Source organism: Centroberyx affinis, unplaced genomic scaffold (genome assembly GCF_046629955.1).
Source record: "Centroberyx affinis isolate AG114_WGS23_722 - 3 ecotype Tasmania unplaced genomic scaffold, CSIRO-AGI_Caff_v1 ptg000379l_1, whole genome shotgun sequence".
Classification (NCBI taxonomy): Eukaryota; Metazoa; Chordata; class Actinopteri; order Beryciformes; family Berycidae; genus Centroberyx; species Centroberyx affinis.
This window is the reverse complement of record NW_027279048.1, coordinates 61,245-82,999: the sequence shown is the minus strand read 5'-3', so window position 1 is coordinate 82,999 and position 21,755 is coordinate 61,245. Positions and strand designations below refer to the sequence as shown.

Genomic DNA, 21,755 nt, shown 5'->3' with positions numbered 1-21,755 from the left:
ACTTATTGAGATGGCAAAGTATTGAAAGATGTTACAAGTCTTTATTTTCTTGGGGAACATCATGAATAGTAAGTAGCCAGATACTCAGACACTTGTGATGTTCAATGAATTCCAAGAGGTATTTTGTGATGAAGTGCTGTAATCTACTTTTTTGGTGTACCCACTTTACCTCAACCTGCTTCGTCTTCTCCTACTTCAGTTAGTGATTTCCTACGTTTCCCAGAATGACTATCAACCTGTTGCATCCAACCATTGGATTAATGGTGCGTTCCATTTGAACTGGGAAGTCGGAGTTTCAGAGTTCCCAGTCGGAAATTTCAACTGGAACGGCCCCTGAAGTCGGATTTCCGACTCGGAAAGTCGGAAGAACCTCACCAACCCCGACCTCAAAATCCAAGATGGCTGCCCCGCGCCTCAAGCTGTAGTAATATACTGTTTATTAGCACTTCTGTCTTATTTGTGTCTCATTAAATCAGTCGTACACACAGTACTGTCCAACTTCTATCTGTGGACATGTTGCGACGGTGTTTGTATGCGCAAAATACCGCGTAATGCGTTGTTATCAACTGGTATTGCTAACAATGGCTAACCTGGCTAGAGCAAACCCCACTTCCAAACTAATTGGTTTTCTGACCTGTGACTTTCTGACTTGGAACGCGGTCAACTCGGGTGTGACGTCATTCCCAGCTCCAACTTCCAACTTCCGAGGTAAATGGAACACAGCATAAGTGGAGAGAGAGCAAAAACACAACATGTCTTGTGGCTGACATTTACATGGAAAAATTGGTAACCAGTTTTTTCATTGACCTGTATCTCTGACCTGTATGTATGTATGTATCAACTATAGATGTTCAATAGATTTTTTTCCCACTGTGTTCATTAGTGACGCAGTATTTTGATGCTCATGACTCCATGGAAACTTGCTTGTGCTCTTTGCTAAACCTTATGGCCAAACCAGGTTTAACCCAACAATAAACAGGATGTGGTGTTTACATCCCAGCTAGCATATTGGGGTTTTTCATAGTCGGGTTTTGGCCCAATTATTGTAAACAGGATGTGGCATATGCACCAACTCATAAATGAATATTTGAATACCCCAAATATAAATGGAATATTAATGTGCATGCAAACACAATCAGCTATGCTGTGCTTTTCCTTATGATACTGAAGTCGGTGTATATTTTATGTGTACATATGGTGTGTATATAAGTGTATATATGGAGCATATACATGAGTGTATGCGTGTGTACATGTATGTGTATATACTGTACATGGGGTATATATGTGTGTAGGTCATCATAGATATGTGTTTCTGTTAATATGTGTTTCTGTGTATGGTGGTATAGTGTGTATTGTATATGGTATTTTATCCAGAGAGTAGTCAGAGCACAAGTTTTTCATTGCATTGGAATGCACTGCTTTTTTAATGCCTATGACAATAAACTACTTGAACTTGAAATTGAGTGTGCACAGTCAGCATTCAAAATCATATCAACAAACAAATCAGATTTGCCTGCTGCCTGAACAAAGACATAGAGTCATTTACAGTCCCAATCTCAACCTGGAGAAGCATGTCAAGACAGTTGTGCAGTCGTGTTTTCCAAACTCGGGACACTTTTTTCGTCTTTGAATCACCTGGAAACTGTGATCCATCCGCTTCTGCCTCATCGAAACTCCCTGGGAAGCTGTCTAGCCCGGCAGAATATATCCAGATTACAGTCCATCCAACGCGCTGCCGCCGGTTTCCTGACAGCAGCCGCGAAGAGAAGAGACAGCGCATTACTCCGCTTTAGCCTCACTTCATTGGCCACCAGCGCTATGTAGAATTGATTTTAAAATGTTATCGATCCGCAATTAGCAGCACTTTTCTCCTTCTGCTGTTAGAGTCGGCTTAAAAACACCACGCAATACAATCAGCATTTGCACCGCACTGAAAACACAGACAGTGACACATTTCCCAGACATGAACACAAACACATTTCCCATTACGGTCTCTCACTCTGATGGCCTTGTACTCCCTGACACAAGTCAGACACTTGCCTGTCTAAAGCTCATTATTATCCCCTTTTCCTCCGTCTCACACTCATGAATGAAAAGTCAATGTCCCGAATACTTCTAACACTTTATAAGGCCGGAGCTGGCCCATGCCGGGGGCCATTATACTGAAGGTCAGGCCAGTAACGGCGTCCCGTGCGCCGTTATTACCCTGCACTCCAGCAATGCAGCAGTAGCGCGCCGTGTAATCTATTCCAATTGGCCCGACTGCGCGGGGGAAACGCGAGCCAGCGAGGCAAACAGTGGTAAGCTGAAGTGTGTCACACGCTTGCCCACAAACATCACTAATGAGCGGGTGAGATTAAGCATGGCACAATGACTTACATGCCTCTAAGGCTCCGTAAAGCGGCTCCATGGGGGGACTGTCCTGTATGGAGGGCTGTCATCGTCTGGGCAGGGCACCATCCTTGTCTGAGATTGGTATGTGTGTATGTGTGTGTGTTATCCATCTGTTACCGAATGTTGATCTATTAAAAACAAATGAAACATCTGCAAGGCTCGAAGAGATGCTTTTTTAATGTGTTTTTCCCCCTTCGTTTTCATTAGGGGTTGCGCTGTGTCGACCTCATGCTGGGGCAGATCTGAAAGAGAGTCATGCGGATGGACTCAGCTGGGAGTGTGAAGCTACAGTCTTGATCGTCACGCTGGATGATGTCATGACGGATCCTCCATGACAGACGAGCGCACGGCCAGGTTCAAATGGAACAACACCTCCTTAAAAGGTCTGAAAAAGTCTTAAATGATCTAAACGTAAGGCCTTAAAAGGATTTTTTTTAAATTCGGATTAGATTGTATTAACAGAAAATGAGACAGTGGTATTGACAAATTCTTTACATTCAGTGATATTTAGTCAAGACATAGCCTAGTTGGAATAAGGAAAATATCACGAGTTGTGTAGTTTTACCAAAAGATGTGATTGAGCAGCAGTAGTGTCAGTTTAATTTTCTTTTTTTTCATATGAATGTTCAAGTTCAAGCTCAACTTTATTTATCCATTTAGGAAATCCATCTGGTCCATACTGCACAAACATACAAGAAACAAACAAGCAAACCGACCAAACAAGAAGCAAACAACAGCAGTTCTAATACATTTTACAGGTCTAAAATAGTTAGGATTTAAGTAGTTATAGTCTAAAATAAATGAATAGGTTGGTAGCAATAAAAACATTTGCACAGTACAAATATTTTGAGATTGTAAAACAATATTCAGTACTGACTGTTGAATACATTATTGGCAGCTTGAACCTGCTTGTTTGTCATTCTAAATTTCTGGTGTAGGGGATGAGTACAGTCATTCAGAATAGAGTGGACCTTATTTAAAATAAGGTCAGTGTAGAGCTGAGCTACTGGCACCAGTTCAATTCCTATCATCCTATCCGCTGTCTTTCTTATGCGCTGGAGCTTGTTACGATCTTGGGCGCGCATGTTCCCAAACACACAGATCAAAAGTTAGAACACTCTCTAATACAGACTTACTCCACTCTGAGATTAATACAGAACAGGCTTAAAGGAATAATTCACCCCAAAATGAAAAGTCAGTCATTATCTTCCATCTCAGCCTTCTCCCAAATTATTAAATTAAGTGTCCATCAAATTTCTCCATTCAGCTCATGCAGCATAATCCAAGTGTTTTGTAGCCAAACGATTGCACTGTGGGTCCAAAAGTCTAATATTTACCTTACTGTCTCCTAGATTTTCCTCAATTACAATGTTTTGCTCTAAAACATGCCAACAGTTGCAGCCTTTTATAATAATAAATGTATGATTTACAAAATTAAACAATACATATTTATGACATGAACAAATACCAAAATAGACATATATATCTATGTAGTATATAGAAGTGTATGTAACTATAACATATAACATTTCTTAGTTGGGATGGAGAGTGTTGGCAAGACTGAAATTCAAGACCAAATGTACAATATAAAACATGCATTTACACACATTCTGAAATACTCTTTATAGCCTCATTAGCAGTGTTTATGTCTTTAGTGACAATATACAATCAGTGAACTACTATTTGGTGGATGCTTCAGTGTGGATGACCGTTCTGCTGTTTTGTATTCGAGTGTGAACAATGCATATGGCCTACATGCTTGGCCTGTCCTGTCCTAATGGGAATGGCCCCCATATTAAAATGTTAATGCCACGCTCTACCATCTGAGGCCCCATGGGACAAAAATATGGAAATATCACAGGAGAAGTCTTTGGGCACCCATTAATATCATTATTATCACCGCTACTTGCCACCACATTTGCATGCTAGTGGAAAGGCTTTGAGGGATAATATGTTAACAGGGATGCTAAATTTAGCTTAAATGACAAGATTATATTCAATTAATGGTCAGTATAGACTGAATATGAGAGGCATTTCATTTGATAACTACTTATTACAAAAAAAAAAAAACACCCAAATCACCGTGACACCATTTCAATTCTGCCCAGAAACAGAAAGGATGGATGTAAACTTTTGAAGTTAAGCATCCAGCACCACCATCCACTTCCCACTGTGAAGGTCTTATGTGTGTGTGTGTGTGTGTGCCTGTGTGTGCATTTTGGATGCCGAGTGTATGGGTGTTCCTACCAGCCACCCCCCCACCCCCCCACCCCCACCCGGAGGTCACTTTGAAATGGAATAGATTTTTCTAGAGCCCAGCCAAGGCTGTAGGGAAGGTCACTTCATTAATCACAGCTAAATGCCACTGTCTGCCCGTCTCCCTCCTTAACCAAGTAACACCCACAGATAACATCATTGATTGATACTAATAATTAATTCTCCTTCAGTACAGAGAGCGAGGGAGAGCATCATTCAGTGGGGAACCTTTAATTACTATGTAAAGACTCATTAGGTTAATGCCATTGTGTGCCCCGCTGGCACGAGGGCGAATAGATGTCTTCCTCCAGCCATGGCCTTTTGTGAAACAAGCTGCTCTCTCTCTCTCTCTCTCTCTCTCTCTCTCTCGCTCTGTCTCTCTCTCATTCTCTCACTCGCTCTCCAGCAGCATCCATCTATGTGCTCGCCTAATTTCTCTGCTGATTCAGTGTTGGAAAATGTCAAGTCAGATTTCGCTCGGAAGGATTTTGGCAGATGGGTTGGAGCAGACGTGATGGTAGAGAGCTATAGCAGTTCACTTGGAAGTAGAGTGCACACACACACACACACACACACACATCCACAGAAGGGCTCAGAGTGCATGCAGTGCTTTGCTGTGTGCGGGGGAGTATGTGGACATGCGCTTTTGCATAAGCGTGTGTTTGTGTCTGCATGACTGTGTGTGTGTGTGTACGTGCATCTGTGTGTGTGCATGTGGCTTGTGTGTGAGACTGTATTCCTGTATTCACACACACATTCACGACACTCACACAGTCACATATATGCCACCAGACATGCCAGTGTATCTGCATCACAAGCAAGAATAGAGGAGATGCCATGTTATTATATTATGTACCAATTCAATGCTGTTTCCATGTTTTACAAAATTGTGTGGGAAGCTGAAGCAGCCTATCTCCCAGAGCTTTTTACTACACTTAAAGTAATAATACACGACATTCTCATATAAATAAACGTCCATTTTTCTATGCTCTGTTGCCAATTAATATAACAAAATAGTGATCCAACCTATATCCAGGTCATGAAAGCTTTTGTCTGGTAGCTCTTTCCTGGGAAAAATCCTCAGGTGCACAGGAAGTGATGCGTTTTACGTTTCCGGTTTGTTTGGAATAAACAGAAGAAGAAGAACTGGGTGGTTAGCATGAGCAGCGATAGCCACCATGGCTGAACAGGCAAAGAAAAGAGAAACTCAAACTGCATCAACAGAAATTCCAAGCTCCGCCCCACACTGTTTGATTGACAGGTGATCTCTGGGAAGAGCAGTGCAGAAACATCACAGCAATGAGCGCTGAGCAACAAAGATGGAGACAAAATCAAAATAACTAGGAACTCTAGGATTACCACTAAAAGAAAAAACGTCCAAACATGACTTATTTTTAAGTAGTAAACAAATAGGAAACAATTTTTGAATAGTAAACAAAGCCACGCCTAGACAAAGCTAAACTGCTGATTGATTTTGGTGTGATTTCTTGATAAAACTGGCTGAATGCATACCAACATCCATTGACCAAATTGCTCATCCCACAATCCACTGCTAGACATTGGCTCCATCTTGTGGGCAACAACCAGACCATTTCCAGACTATGTGACTAACCTTAATGTGAAGTCTTCTCACTTTACCTCACAGATGACTTTCATTCACACTGCCAACTGAGCTGAATTTACCTGCTATGACAAGTCATAAATCGAGCTGTGCTTAGTTGGGACGGTGATAACAGGAATGATTTATGCCACCAGTATGGGAACTTGCTATAGCACCATTTCAAAACAAGCTGAAGTGGAAATATGACCTGCTGCGTTGTTGAGAATGTGATTTTCATAAGACAAAACCATATGGAATGAGATCATTGCAGTTGTTTTTTTTTCAGTCTTTGCAGTAAACTGTTCTTCAGCCACTGCATGGGTCAATTAAAAATGAATAAGCATATAATCAATCCACTGAATCCATTTTGCCCTTATACTACTGTCTGAGACATGGCATGTACATTGTAGTCTAAACAATTGCTGAGAAACTGCTATGAAGGAAAAGTGATTACCTGTCAACAACTCTCATATTACATAATGTGGGCAGCTGGTTTCTACTCCCCAACTTGTAACTAGTCTGCCGCAGGTAAAAGAATGCAAAATGGCAAAATTCCAAACCTTTTAGACCTTTGGCATCAACAGTATTCATTAATATACATCTTCTTCCTGTATGATGATGGCAGATAAGTTAGCATTCATCGAATTTGCTCTTACGTGACTAGAACTTCATCAAAAGCCGTCGTCTTTGGCCTCTCAAGGACTCTAGAAATATCACAGAAATTTGGCATTTCAGTGCCATTTACCCAGGCGGAGCAGCACCCACCCGCTCTAAGCAATAAATTATTTATGAAACCTATTTTTGGAAATAACCCTAAAAATGCAAGTGGATAGGAAAAGATCAAATGTTTGTATGATCGCTTACATAATGTGAAAGGTCTATAGGAAAGAACTGGAAAGTCAATATGGGCTCATACACATAACAATGCAAACAGTAAGAAAAGTACATATATAGGCTGATCCGTTATCTGCATCCAAGGTAGAATGCACGAGTCTAGTGTACATATCTTATTCCAAACATAACTATACTGTTACAGTTCAAAGAGTCAAAATTACATACATTACGGAGCATGTGGCTGCCAGGAAACCTGCAACCTGCTCTACAACAAAAACTGAACTCTTTGGTGAATGTGAATGACAAGGTGAATAATTCATCTGGTTCATTTTAGAAAAAAAAGAACCATTTTACTATTAAATTAAGCTTGTACCTGGTGCTAAATTGTCCTTTGAAGATCACTGGCTTTAGTTAGTCAGTCAATTATTATTTAAAATGTTACTGTAAAGGAGAGAGCCCATTTAATATATATGAACAGTATATGATATTGCCTTCTGATGTATTTTATGAACTGAAGCCTAGCATTTACCACCTTATGAGTTCTGTGCAGTTTCGTCAAACTTGTATTGTTAGTCTTTTGAATATATAGTGGATGCTGTTGCAAAGTTACATCTACATGCATACTAATCAATTTATAGTTTACTCTTTGATTACCATCCATTATTATCATCGACAGTGATGTAGTATTAAAAACAGGTTGATAAACTTTGACCTCCAGTCTGTGATCAGCATGAGACAAACAAGCATCAATATAAAGAAAAATAAATTATACTCTCCGAAAAGCATTAATTACGGGCCGGCCCTCTTGTTTTGCCAATTTCTGTCCTCGACAGATTGTCCTCAACAAATGATCCACACAGGCTTTTGAAATATCAAGAATTGAGCCCATAGTGCATCAAAACTGTAAATAGTAAACAGCTACTGCAAATAAATCCCCAATGTTCATGAAAATAAATCACAAAATTGTGTAGTCATGGTAGATGAAGTGTGCAAAATTTCAGAATTGTATCTTTTTTTGTATTTTTTTTTAGAATTATTTTAATTCTGTCCTCCTGTAAGCTATTGCAGTCAATGGAACATAGAGCATGGAGCATTCAACCCTTGTAAAAAATAAATGACAGACATCTCTATGTTGTCAAGATAAAGTACACAAAGTCTCAGAATTTTATCTTGAAGACTGAATGTTTGACATTACTTTGAAATCTGCCTTTGTATGGATGGACAGATCTTCTCATGCACCCTGCTGGTTGCCTCAGTCATAGTGTGACGCCTCCTCTCTTCAGACCCCTTCTTAGATAGCTAAACAAGGTCATGACTTGCTGTTGGTTACTTTCTTTGTTTCTTTGTCCATGACTGCTTGCAGTCCTAGTTTATTTTTTACTACACAGTGTAAACAGTTAATACATTATAAAAGGGCTCTTGACAAAGAATACTTCATTTGACTGCAGCTTCAAGAGCGCAGAAGTGGACAAAGTACGAAAATATTCTCCCCAAGATGTTCTGTTACCCTGCTAAGATTTTACTAAAAGCTACACTAAGCTATTTTCCGACCACTAGAGGGTGACAGAAACTGCAACACATTTGTAAATATACTATGGAAGCCCCAAAAGACAAACTTAGCGAAGGACCTTACATGAAGGCTAATAGCTAAGATAAATATAACTATGGACAACCGGTTGCCAGTCTTGCTTTGCCAGATTTTCCTCCCACTGAAGGTTACATGTCCCACAATGACAAGTGAAAAGGTAGGTAGCAAGTTTACTTGCTGAACGAGTTTACTTGCTTGCTTCATCAATTCTGCGATTACGACAATTTTTTTCAGGGATGGGAGGGGGAGAGCGCCACTTTCAAACAGCAAGGGAGGAGACAAGCTAGTTTAAAAAAATGAAAAGCTACTGCATTGGTCAGGAGGAGCTTCAATTTGGTCCAACTTTTGACAACAAGCTTTAGAAAAGAGGTGAAAACACACAGCTGGCCCACGTGTGTGGCTATTTTTTTTATATCATTACAACTCAGAAAAATCTCCACAAAGCACACGTTAGTTTCAGGATTGGTTATAGGGTCTGAAATCGCTTATTGCAGGTTTAAGCACAAGGAAAATCACCAGTGTACTCAAAGTAAAAGTAAAAGTTGCTTTTTAATTAAAGAGAAAGTCTACTTAATGTAATATGTTAGAGGGAGGAATAAGGGCCAGCAGCGTTCTGAGGCAATGTCAAGTATGTAAGTATTTTCTCATATTGTTATTGGTCATAGCCAGTGTGCATACATTGATTTCATCCAATCCCATACCTGTTGCAAGCAATACTTCCCATCTCCACAGCTTCAAAATGTTGCTTGTGTATCTTGGCCCTAAAGGTTGTGAACAAGGCAACGTGTCGGTCAACAGGCATTAAAGCGAGAATTGCAGTATAATATACCATAGCATTAGAAGCTGCCAGACAATGAGAGAGTGTTAAGCCATCTACTTGGGGTATGTTACCCTGCACTGTTTTTTTTTTTTTCAAAACTCTTTTTATTGGTGTTTTTCCACATTGTAAACAGTAGTTTCTGAAATAGTTTCAACATGTTTTTTTAAACATACATACAAAAAAAAATGACACATAATGTATATGACAAAAACAGTAGTTACAAACAAGACAAATATATGTATATAAAAAATGTTTATAATAAAATACCCCCCCCCCCCCCCCCATGCTCTGAAGACTAATCAAAGTCTACTGTATTTATAAAATCGTATAAGGCCCATGTGAAGGCAATGTGAAGGCAATGTTAGTCACAGCCAAAACAATACAAATATAGCCTATCACAGATAATTTAGCAAATCAATTATTTGATGAATACTACTAAAAAGACAACCATGAGATGAGAAACAAGAAATCAACATTCTCTGCAGGTGGGATCATTTATAGTCCATGAATTACCAAAGCTTTAATATCAAGAAAAACACCATTAAGTAGCGTCTTATTTCCCACAGTACTCACACAATTATAAAATATAAGAACGAAGAAAGTTTGACTACTGCTAAGCGAACAGTTTAACGAATAGGAGCTGGTGGTGGACTTCAGAAGGAATATGTTGTGCTGGGAAATATATGAAAACATACTATTATTTATCATATTTTGGCGCAAGGTATGATGGGAGTATAGCTACAATATTCACTTCCGGGTTGTTGTCGCAATTCTTCCCTTTTCACAGTTTCAGTCCTGCATTTGAAAATACTACTGCAAAGCAAAGACACCACCAAAACTCTTTTTCCGAAAAAAAAAAAAAAAAGAGTATATAAAATAGTATATAATATATACACCTTCAAATAAGTGTGAATGTCTAAACTTCCTTGCACTTGTTGTTTTGTCCTATGTGGAAAACCCCACCTACCTGGTATTCCAAGCAGGATAAAACAAATACTAAGAAGTAGTTACAGTGTGACCCAGGTCTGATGCCACTACATCCCCAGTGTGTCATGTTGCTTCTCTCCCCGGGTCTTTCCTTTGATAAAGCTTCATGATTTTAGCGTTGTGCAGTTTTTTCCATGTCTTCATTTCCATTATGAGGTCATGGTTGACGTAGAAGACGACTTTGGTTTTAGCATGCTTATCCACATAGTAGTTGGGGTATTTACTGTAGTCCTCTGTCATGAATCCATATGCATCCACCTGAGAGAGAGTGAGTGAGTGTGAGAGAGAGAGAGAGAGAGAGAGAGAGAGAGAGAGAGAGAGAGGAGACCGAGATTAAATCGAACCAAATAGACTTGCTAAAGTATGACCTGAGAGAGAGAGGGAAAGAGAGAGAGAGAAGACCGCGATTAAATCAAACCAAATAGACTTGATAAAATATGACAATCTAGAGTCTTTGACATTCAGTATATGAATACGTTACATACATGCACAGATTTTTTGATATTGCTCATAGGTTTTTGTATCGTTCACCATGGTAACCAAATTAATGTTAACTTACCACATCACAGGTATGCAGAGCCAGAAAGACAGTGAATGCCCCGTTGGTCGGTCTGAATGTAGGCCAGTTCGTACCATTGAGGGCTGAAGACTTCAAGAACCTGTGGGCAGTGAATACACACACACACACACATATTGAACAGCCTAATAGACACGAATCTATGAAGCAAGTTTGCATAGGATTAAACGTGAAAGGAGGCTGACCTGTTCCGCACATATCTGAGAAAGTCTGGGTGCAGAACATAGAAGTGGCTCTCGTTAAACTGTCCGGCGTAATACGTCCACGGCCTGGAAGGAAAAGACACAATACTCAGTAATCACCCGGCCAGTGTGGTGAAAGAAGTGGGTGAATGTGTATAGGGTAGATGTTCACCGTAAGGAGTGGTACGGTCCACTGTGGACTCTTTGTCTACTGAGAAGACCCTGCAGCCACTGGAAATCCCTCATACCCTCAGGAATCATCACATGCTTTATACCCTGCGAAAGGAAGAGGAGGATAGACGTGTTTGGCAGTGCGTGTGTGTGTGTGTGTGTGGCTGAGCGTGAAAAACCTCAGTACCTCATCGTGCGGGATCTTGAATCCGTAGCGCTTGAAAACGTACAGCGACGTCGTGAGGGAGTAGGCCGTGTGAACGTATACGGACGTTTTGTTCCCTACGTCTTCCTCGTAACCCTCCGTGACCGCACCATTCATCCTGCCGGAAAGAGAGTCAGAGCGTCAAAATGACTTGGAGATGTCAACACAACATGCACAGGGATTTCCCTTGGCCCAAAACACTCAGAGCCGCATTACATGCCAAATACACCCATATGTTATGGGTAATTTGAATAGGTCCAATTATATCCTCTTTGTTTGTGGTGAAGAGCACCTCCCATGTTAGAATATATGTTTGGCTTGGTCAATACGGGACCTAGACATATATGAACATAATGTAAGTGCCATCACATATTTACATTGTGGTGTGACTCTCCCCTTTCCTCCAAGAAGCTAACCTCTTGCCAGGCCAGGTGAAATCAAAAGAAAATAAATACATAGTGCTGGTCTTATTGGTACATTTAAAAAATTGGGGAAAATTTGTCATGATAAATTGACTGAAAAGCAAACCTTGTCTAGCTTCAAATACTGTTCATGTTCTACTATATACTCTCATGTTTCAATCATTTTTTATTACCTTGACAAATATTCAGAATTCAGAATTAGAGGGAGTGGTCCCAGCAGAGAGAAACAACTAGAAATAACCGCCTCGCGGTTGTGTGCCTCTGTCAATAAACTTTGTTTTACCATTGCAAGGACAGTCTTTATTTATTGAACATATATAATTAATGTGATTATTAGGTCAACTTAAAGGATTTTGGTGTCTGCAAAAGTAAGTGACAGCACTTCCACCGCTTTTGTAGAATGACCCAAGATTGTTTTCTCAGCTACAGTGGTGAGCAAAACATTATGATGTCACAGTGAAGTTGACCCTTGAACTTTTGGATATAAAATGTCATCGCTTCATAATTTTATCCTATTAGACATTTGTGTGAAATTTTGTCATAATTAGCGTATGAATTCTTGTGTTATGGACAAAAACGTCTTTTGTGAGGTCACAGTGACCTTGACCTTTGACCTTTGACCACCAAATTCTAATCAGTTCATCCTTGAGTCCAAGTGGACGTTTGTGCCAGATGTAATGAAATTCCCTCCAGGTGTTCCTGAGATATCACGTTCATGAGAATGGGACAGACGTGAGGTCACAGTGACCTTGACCTTTGACCTTTGACCACCAAAATCTAATCAGTTCATCTTTGAGTCCAAGTGGACGCTAAATTTGAAGAAATTCCCTCAAGGCGTTCCTGCGATATCGTGTTCACAAGAATGGGATGGACGTACGTACGTACGGATGGACAACCCAAAAACATAATGCCTCCGGCCACGGCTGTCACCGGCGCGGAGGCATAACACCACAATCTAATGGTTTGGCAGTGTTCCCTCCCTCGTATTTTCCCGTGCCCCTCGTACCGAAACACATAATCGTGTGCGTCTATCTCCTTCCCCATGCCAGAGCCGTTAAGGATCCCACCGGTGCCCACCACAGCGCAGCGCACACAGCCATCACCATCGCCTCTGGGGAGGACTAGTGGCTCCTTCGGCTCTGGGATCAAATCCACAGCTGCCTTCACCTCTGTAAACCCAAGCAAAACATACAAATGACTACATAGTCTAACTAAACCCCAAACCCAAATCTGTGGTGAAGCCTGACACCTAATGGTACTGAACTGGCCATCTGCTATTGGCTGATCTTTGGTGCCAGGTGATGTCACCTTCTACAGAGTACAACAGGTGCTGACATCATCTGGCACAAAGACCAGCCAATCGCAGATGGCCGTACCCTACTTTTCATCATTAGGTGTCAGGCTTCACCACAGATTTAGGTGGGGTTTAGTTACTCTTTAAATTAAAATACACAGCGCACACACCTCTTTTAAAGGAATAGTTCACCCAAAAATGAAGATTCTGTCATCATCTCCTCCCCCTCATGCCAGTTGAAACACAGGTGAAGTTTGTCCATATAACACACAGGGAGGCTGCAGCACAACTCCATAGCAGCCTTCTCCAAAACAACTGAAGTCAGTGGGGACCAGTTCTTCAGAGTTCCAAAAAGACCTACAGTATATTTACACCATCATTTAGTGCAAATCTTAACTACAGCTGATTGATTTGCAACAAATAATGGTGTATAGGTCTTTCTATTCACAGTGTGATTGTTTGTCTGTTTTTGTTTTGGAACTCTAAAGAACAGGTCCCCATTGACTTCAGTTGTTTCGGAGAAGGCTGCTACCAAGTTGTGCTGGCAACCTCCCTGTGTGTTATATGGACTAACAAATTTCACCTGTGTTTCATTTGGCATGAGGGGGAGGAGATGATGACAGAATTTTCATTTTTGTGTGAACTATACCTTTAATGAGTTTAACTACGCAATATTGCAATTTGCAGACACGCACAATAAACACACACACCCCCCTACCGTCGTGTTTGTACTCCATGAAACCAAAGGGGTTGTTGAAATGGGCAAGTCTGTTCCACTCGCTCATGTCGAGATGGTCTTTGTGCATGAACAAACGCACATTGGGGATGAAAGCCTGCTTAAAGCTCGGATCTTCGGTCTTCTGCAGAGGCTGGGGACAGATCTGAGAGTGCCAAAGAAAATACTACATGAATCTATCCATCCTAACAGGACAAAATAGAAATTTAAAAAATGTATTAGTCATACTCATTTGGTTAAACCTACTGATTGGGTGAGAGCGCCATACAGTGGAGAAAGAGAGGATGGGTCAATCATCACATAAATGCAGTTTGATTCACTGACTGATTGAAGGAAGAGGCATTGATTGTATTAGGAGGGTTAGGGTTAGGGTTAGGGTTACAGAGGCAAGCTGAAAAACAAATACAAGCAGGTCACACCACACAAGCACTTTGCCAGAAGATATCAGCCATGTTTACCCATTCCCATGTTTTAATGCTGCAAGGGTCTTGCTATAGTCTGCCTACTGTCTGTCTGGATTGGGCATCCTGGGTATACACATCCTCAAAATCCCACTGAGGCAGTTTCGTAAAGTCCTTTTTGAAGAGGATAGGCATGGGAGTCTCCCTGAGGGAACCTGCAGCTCCAGGTGTAGTGCTGCCATCCCTCTTGGCCATTTTATCAGTTGTCAGCTGTGTCAGTAGGGGCATTTTCATCGCATCAGAGATGCTTTTGGTTTGGTTTGTCGCGTTCAGCACAGCAGCTGAGGTGAAGTTGTCTTTTTTATCTGAGATTACAGACGTATACAGAACAACTGACCCGTCTGTGACGCCTCTGTGTTCGGTTTTCCCTGAGATAACAGTCCATCTGAATTGGAAAATTGACAGAGAAAGAAAAGATACCAAATAATAAGATAAGAAAATATTGATGCCAGCATTAGCTATTGATTCACTAGAAAATTGTCACTGTGTCCAATGTTCAACTGTATAGCAGTCTCTTTTATCTCCAGTGATGGAAGAAGTACTCAGATCTTTTAATTAAGTAAAAGTAGAAATACCACAGTATAAAAATACTCTGCTACAAGTAGAAGTCCTGCATTCAAAATGTTATTTAAGTAAAAGTAAAAAAGTTTTAGCATCAAAATGTACTTAAAGCAACAAAAGTAAAAGTACTCATTATGCAGAATGGCCCATTGCAGAATAATACAGTATATATTACATTATTGAATTATAATTATTGATGCATTAATGTGTAAGCATCACTTTAATGTTGCAGCTGGGTATATACTGCTGGGTATCTTACAGTAATCTATAATAATACATCACAATTTATTAGTTGATTATATTTTGTATTAATAATCTGAATCTGCAAAGTAACTAGTAACTTAAGTTATCAAATAAAGGTAGTGGAGTAGAAAGTACAATATCTCCCTCTGAAATGTAGTGGAGTAGAAGTATAAAGTAGCATGAAATGGTAATACTCAAGTAAAGTACAAGTACCTCAAAACTGTACTTAAGTACAGTATTTGAGTAAATGTACTTATTTACTTTCCACCTCTGGTTATCACCTTCCCTTTTTTAATTATCCATCTCCCTCTGGAAATGCTTTTCAACACAGTATTACAATCTTTCAACAACTTACCTGATTCTTTGCGATATATGTTCCCATGACAGCATGTAAAGCGTGATGCCGACCGAGACCGCCAACAGGACAAGGAAAATTCTCCTGAAATGTTGAAGCGCCATACCTCGAGATAGAGGATTTGTCCGTAGAACTGAACGCACCGAGTTCTGTTGGAGAAATGAGTGAATATAAAACAAGGTGCATACACATCAGGCACGTCACACACACACACACACACACACACACACACACACACACACACACACAGCGATAACACACATAAGATGCATTGATACAGAACCAGCTTTATAGGTGCCACACCTGCCACAGATGATACAATAAATGCATCAAATTTATTGCTTTTATTAGTCCATAAAACTAATAGAAACAGTCCTTAATGCCTTTTAGTCCTTATTTACAGAGGGGTAGCTAGTAATGTCTGCTCTGGGTTTCATTTATTATTTATTTATTTATTTATTTATTTATTTATTATCGGTTCCTAGAAGTGCAGCTAACTTCCGCCAAGGAGGTTATGTTTTCGATGCCATTTGTTTGTCTGTTTGTTTGTCTGTTAGCAGATTACGGAAAAACTACTGGCCCGATTTTCATGAAACTTCGTGGAAGCGTGTAGCATGGGCCAAGGAAGAACCCATTACATTTTGGAGCGGATCCGGGTCCGACTCACGAACAAGCAATAATAGCACGAACCTTGGCGGAGGTCTGCACTCTCCGAGTGCCCTTCTGTTTTATCTTATTACCTCTTTTATTATCTTCCTGTACTTGTTTTCCTAGGCACTGTTCTGCCAGTTGCTGCTGTGGCAACCAAATTTTCCCAAGGGGATAAAAAAAAGTGCTATCTTGTCTGATCTTAGTTCTACAACTTCCTGTACCTACTGATAGTGCTGTGGACACTTTTCTTTTGAGCCACAGTTAATCAAAAAAATTGAAACTCATGTTTTATCAGTCCAGATGCGCTCATGAAAGAATATGTTGTGCTGGGAAATATATGAAAACATACTATTATTACCTCTGCCAAGGAGGTTATGTTTTCAGTGCTGTTTGTTTGTTTGTTTGTTTGTCTGTTTGTCAGCAGGATTACCAAAAAACTACTGGCCTGATTCTAGCATGGGCCAAGGAAGAACCCATTAAATTTTGGAGCGGATCCGACTCACAAACAAGCAATAATAGCTTGAACTTTGGCAGAGGTCTGCGCTCTCTGAGTGCCCTTCTAGTTTATCATATTATGGCGCAAGGTATGATGGGATATTGGCAGTAAAATAACCCCATAATGGGAGTAGCTACAATATTCACTTCCGCGTTGTTGTCGCAATTCTTCACTTTTCACTGTTTCAATCTTGCATTTGAAAATACTACTGCAAAGCAAAGACACCACCAAAACACTTTTTCTGAAAAAAAAAAATAGTATATAAAATAGTATATAATACACCTTCAAATAAGTGTGAATGTCTAAACTTCCTTGCACTTGTTGTTTTGTCCTATGTGGAAAACCCCACCTACCTGGTATTCCAAGCAGGATAAAACAAATACTAAGAAGTAGTTACAGTGTGACCCAGGTCTGATGCCACTACATCCCCAGTGTGTCATGTTGCTTCTCTCCCCGGGTCTTTCCTTTGATAAAGCTTCATGATTTTAGCGTTGTGCAGTTTTTTCCATGTCTTCATTTCCATTATGAGGTCATGGTTGACGTAGAAGACGACTTTGGTTTTAGCATGCTTATCCACATAGTAGTTGGGGTATTTACTGTAGTCCTCTGTCATGAATCCATATGCATCCACCTGAGAGAGTGAGTGAGTGTGAGAGAGAGAGAGAGAGAGAGAGGAGACCAAGATAGATTAAATCGAACCAAATAGACTTGCTAAAGTATAACCTGAGAGAGAAAGAGAGAGATTAAATCAAGCCAAATAGACTTGCTAAAGTATGACCTGAGAGAGAGAGAGAGAGGGAAAGAGAGAGAGAGAAGACCGCGATTAAATCGAACCAAATAGACTTGATAAAATATAACAATCTAGAGTCTTTGACATTCAGTATATGAATACGTTACATACATGCACAGATTTTTTGATATTGCTCATAGGTTCTTGTATCGTTCACCATGGTAACCAAATTAATGTTAACTTACCACATCACAGGTATGCAGAGCCAGAAAGACAGTGAATGCCCCGTTGGTCGGTCTGAATGTAGGCCAGTTCGTACCATTGAGGGCTGAAGACTTCAAGAACCTGTGGGCAGTGAACACACACACACACATATTTAACAGCCTAATAGACACGAATCTATGAAGCAAGTTTGCATAGGATTAAACGTGAAAGGAGGCTGACCTGTTCCGCACATATCTGAGAAAGTCTGGGTGCAGAACATAGAAGTGGCTCTCGTTAAACTGTCCGGCGTAATACGTCCACGGCCTGGAAGGAAAAGACACAATACTCAGTAATCACCCGGCCAGTGTGGTGAAATGATGAGAGGTGGGTCAGTGTGTGTGTGTGTGTGTGTTACTCCCTCTACTAACAATGTGTATAGGGTAGATGTTCACCGTAAGGAGTGGTACGGTCCACTGTGGACTCTTTGTCTACTGAGAAGACCCTGCAGCCACTGGAAATCCCTCATACCCTCAGGAATCATCACATGCTTTATACCCTGCGAAAGGAAGAGGAGGATAGACGTGTTTGGCAGTGCGTGTGTATGTGTGTGTGTGGCTGAGCGTGAAAAACGTCAGTACCTCATCATGTGGGATCTTGATGAATCCGTAGCGCTTGACACAGCAATGTCGTGATGGAGTAGGCCGTGTGAGCCTTATACGGACGTTTTGTTCCCTAGGTCTTCCTCGTAACCCTTCGTGACCGCACCGTTCATCCTGCCGGACAGAGGGTCAGAGCGTCAAAATGACTTTGAGATGTCAACACAACATGCACAGGGATTTCCCTTGGCCCATAACATGCCAAATACACCCATAGGGTGAGGAGGCTGAGTACAGGGCTGTGGTGGGAAACTTTGTCGCATGGTGTGAGCAGAACCATCTGCAGCTCAGCGTGGCAAAGACGAAGGAGCTGGTTGTGGATCTGAGGAGGGCCAAGACACCGGTGACCCCTGTTTCCATCGAGGGGGTCAGTGTGGACATTGTGGAGGCCTACAAGTACCTGGGAGTGTACATTGACAATAAACTGAACTGGGCTAAGAACACTGAAGCCCTCTACAAGAAGGGCCAGAGCCGTCTCTACTTTTTGAGGAGGCTGAGGTCCTTCAACATCTGCCGGACAATGCTGAGGATGTTTTATGAGTCTGTGGTGGCCAGTGCTCTCCTGTTTGCTGTTGTGTGCTGGGGCAGCAGGTTGAGGGCAGCAGACGCCAACAGACTCAACAAACTGATCCGCAAGGCCAGTGGCGTTGTGGGGGTGGAGCTGGACTCTCTGGTGGCAGTGTCACAGAGGAGGATGCTGTCCAAGTTACATGGCATCTTGGACAATGTCTCCCACCCGCTCCATGACTTGCTGGTCAAGCACAGGAGCACATTCAGTGCAAGACTCATTCCACCGAGATGCACCACAGAGCCACGGGAACTCATTCCTGCCTGTGGCCATCAAACTTTTCAACTCCTCCCTCAGAGTGTCAGACACTTTGAGTCAATAGACTGGCTCTTGGACTTATTTCACCCCTGTCAGCAGTTTATAACCTCATAATTTATAACTTATATTTAAACTGTGCAATACAGATTTTTTTGTGCAATAATTCAACTGTGCAATAATTATTTAATTATTTAATTATTTAATTATTTACACTGGTGTATATATTGGCGTATGATGCACATATTGTACATAATTCTTATTTCTCTTATTTCTATATTATTATTATTATTATTATCACTGTTATACATTGTAGTATAATGCACATATTTTACATATTTCTTACTTTCTTATTTCTATTTTCTTATAATTTCTTATAATTTCTCTATGCTTATATATATTCTCCTCTACAATGTGAGCAACTGCAATGTAACCCAATTTCCCCTCGGGGATCAATAAAGTATTTCTGATTCTGATTCTGATGTTCTGGGTAATATGAGTACATCCAATTATATCCTCTTTGTTTGTGGTGAAGAGCACCTCCCATGTTAGAATATGTGTTTGGCTTGGTCCTAGACATATATGAACATAATGTAAGTGCCATCACATATTTACATTGTGGTGTGACTCTAGGGCTTTTGATCTCCTCCCCTTTCCTCCAAGAAGCTAACCTCTTGCCAGGCCAGGTGAAATCAAAAGAAAATAAATAAATAGTGTCAGTCTTATTGGTACATTTAAAAAATTGGGGAAAATTTGTTATGATAAATTGACGGAAAAGCAAACCTTGCCTAGCTTCAAATACAGTTTACTCTGTCATGTTTCAATCATTTTTTATTACCTTGACAAATATTCAGAATTCAGAATTAGAGGGAGTGGTCCCAGCAGAGAGAAACAACTAGAAATAACCGCCTCACGGTTGTGTGCCTCTGTCAATAAACTTTGTTTTACCATTGCAAGGACAGTCTTTATTTATTGAACATATATAATTAATGTTTATTATTATGATTATTAGGTCAATTTAAAGGATTTTGGTGTCTGCAAAAGTAGTTGACCTTTGAACTTTTGGATATAAAATGTCATCACTTCATCATTTTATCCTATTAGACATTTGTGTGAAATTTTGTCATAATTAGCGTATGAATTCTTGAGTTACGGCCAAACGTCTTTTGTGAGGTCACAGTGACCTTTGACCTTTGACCACCAAATTCTAATCAGTTCATCCTTGAGTCCAAGTGGACATTTGTGCCAAATTTGAAGAAATTCCCTCAAGGTGTTCCTGAGATATCGCGTTCACCCAGGGGTTGTTCAAAAAATAGAAATTTAAAAAATGTATTAGTCATCATACTCATTTGGTTAAACCTACTGATTGGGTGAGAGCGCCATACAGTGGAGAAAGAAAGGATAGGTCAATCATCACTTAAATGCAGTTTGATTCACTGACTGATTGAAGGAAGAGGCATTGATTGTATTCGGAGGATTAGGGTTACAGAGGTAAGCTGAAAAACACATACAAGCAGGTCACACCATACAAGCACTTTGCCAGAAGATATCAGCCATGTTTACCCATTCCCATGTTTTAATGCTGGAAGGGTCTTGCTATAGTCTGCCTACTGTCTGTCTGAGTTGGGCATCCTGGGTATAAACATCCTCAAAATCCCACTGAGGTAGTTTCTTAAAGTCCTTAAAGTTGAAGAGGATAGGCATGGGAGTCTCCCTGAGGGAACCTGCAGCTCCAGGTGTAGTGCTGCCGTCCCTCTTGGCCATTTTATCAGTTGTCAGCTGTGTCAGTAGGTGCGTTTTCATCGCGTCGGAGATGGTTTCGGTTTGGTTTGTCGCGTTCAGCACAGCAGCTGAGGTGAAGTTGTCTTTTTTATCTGAGATTACGGACGTATACAGAACAACCGACCCGTCTGTGACGCCTCTGTGTTCGGTTTTCCCCGAGATAACAGTCCATCTGAATTGGAAAATTGACAGATAGATGTAAAACAGCAGCATTAGTCAAATATCCTTTATTCTAAGCAACTGCACATTCCTCTAAACATGAGACTGATTCACTCAACATGTGCTCAAAGAAAATATTGATACCAGCATTGGCTATTGATTCACCAGAAAATTGTCACTGTGTCTCTTTTCACCTTCCCTTTTTTGATTACCCATCTCCCTCTGGAAACGCTTTTCGCAGTATTACAATCTTAGTATTACAATAATAGTCCTTAATGCCTTTTAGTCCTTATTTACAGAGGGGTAGCTAGTAATGTCTGCTCTGGGTTTCGATAGATGCAGCTGCTTTGGGTTTTTTTCCATGTGGACTGGACTTTGGATGACAGGTGGATGGAACAACAACAAAACAAACAAGCAAACAAACAATATGAAACATAGAGATGGGTGGTTGGTCTTGAATATTGCTGAGTGGATTATATGTGTGTTTCTGCGGAACTTGGGTAGAATGGGTGTATGGAGTTTGTACTTGGTATAATGGAATAGTCCTTGGTTAGGGCTCATAGGTATT

At 40.6% G+C, this 21,755-nt stretch overlaps 2 protein-coding genes and 1 pseudogene across 2 annotated transcripts in view; 1 reads left to right on the top strand and 2 right to left on the bottom strand.

The window, feature by feature from the left end:
- LOC139641494 (chemokine-like protein TAFA-3) overlaps positions 1–2,729 on the top strand; it is a 66,486-nt gene extending 63,757 nt beyond the window's left edge. Inside the window, exon 5 of the mRNA XM_071515910.1 lies at positions 2,602–2,729. Coding sequence (XP_071372011.1) covers positions 2,602–2,729 — 128 coding nt within the window. The remainder of the gene's footprint in view (positions 1–2,601) is intronic.
- Positions 2,730–10,542: 7,813 nt separating this feature from the next.
- Positions 10,543–14,722, bottom strand: LOC139641493 (alpha-N-acetylgalactosaminide alpha-2,6-sialyltransferase 1-like). Its single transcript, XM_071515909.1, has 8 exons — positions 14,573–14,722; positions 14,049–14,211; positions 13,043–13,205; positions 11,597–11,732; positions 11,411–11,514; positions 11,242–11,325; positions 11,039–11,138; positions 10,543–10,737 (listed from the first exon to the last, which is right to left on the bottom strand). Exons 1-8 carry the CDS (start codon positions 14,720–14,722, stop codon positions 10,543–10,545), a joined length of 1,095 nt encoding a protein of 364 aa, XP_071372010.1.
- A 2,547-nt stretch (positions 14,723–17,269) lies between these two features.
- Positions 17,270–21,049, bottom strand: LOC139641491 (alpha-N-acetylgalactosaminide alpha-2,6-sialyltransferase 1-like; annotated as a pseudogene).
- Between the last annotated feature and the right edge of the window lie 706 nt (positions 21,050–21,755).

Bases quoted from the DNA above. Each gene is read 5' to 3' on its own strand.
- LOC139641493 (XM_071515909.1), bottom strand. From the start codon at position 14,722: ATGGCCAAGAGGGATGGCAGCACTACACCTGGAGCTGCAGGTTCCCTC. The intron at 11,733-13,042 runs GTACGAGGGGCA...TCTTTCCGGCAG, and splicing joins GCACACGATTATGTGTTTCG to GATGAATGGTGCGGTCACGG. The intron at 11,139-11,241 runs GTCAGCCTCCTT...CACTGCCCACAG, and splicing joins CTCAGATATGTGCGGAACAG to GTTCTTGAAGTCTTCAGCCC.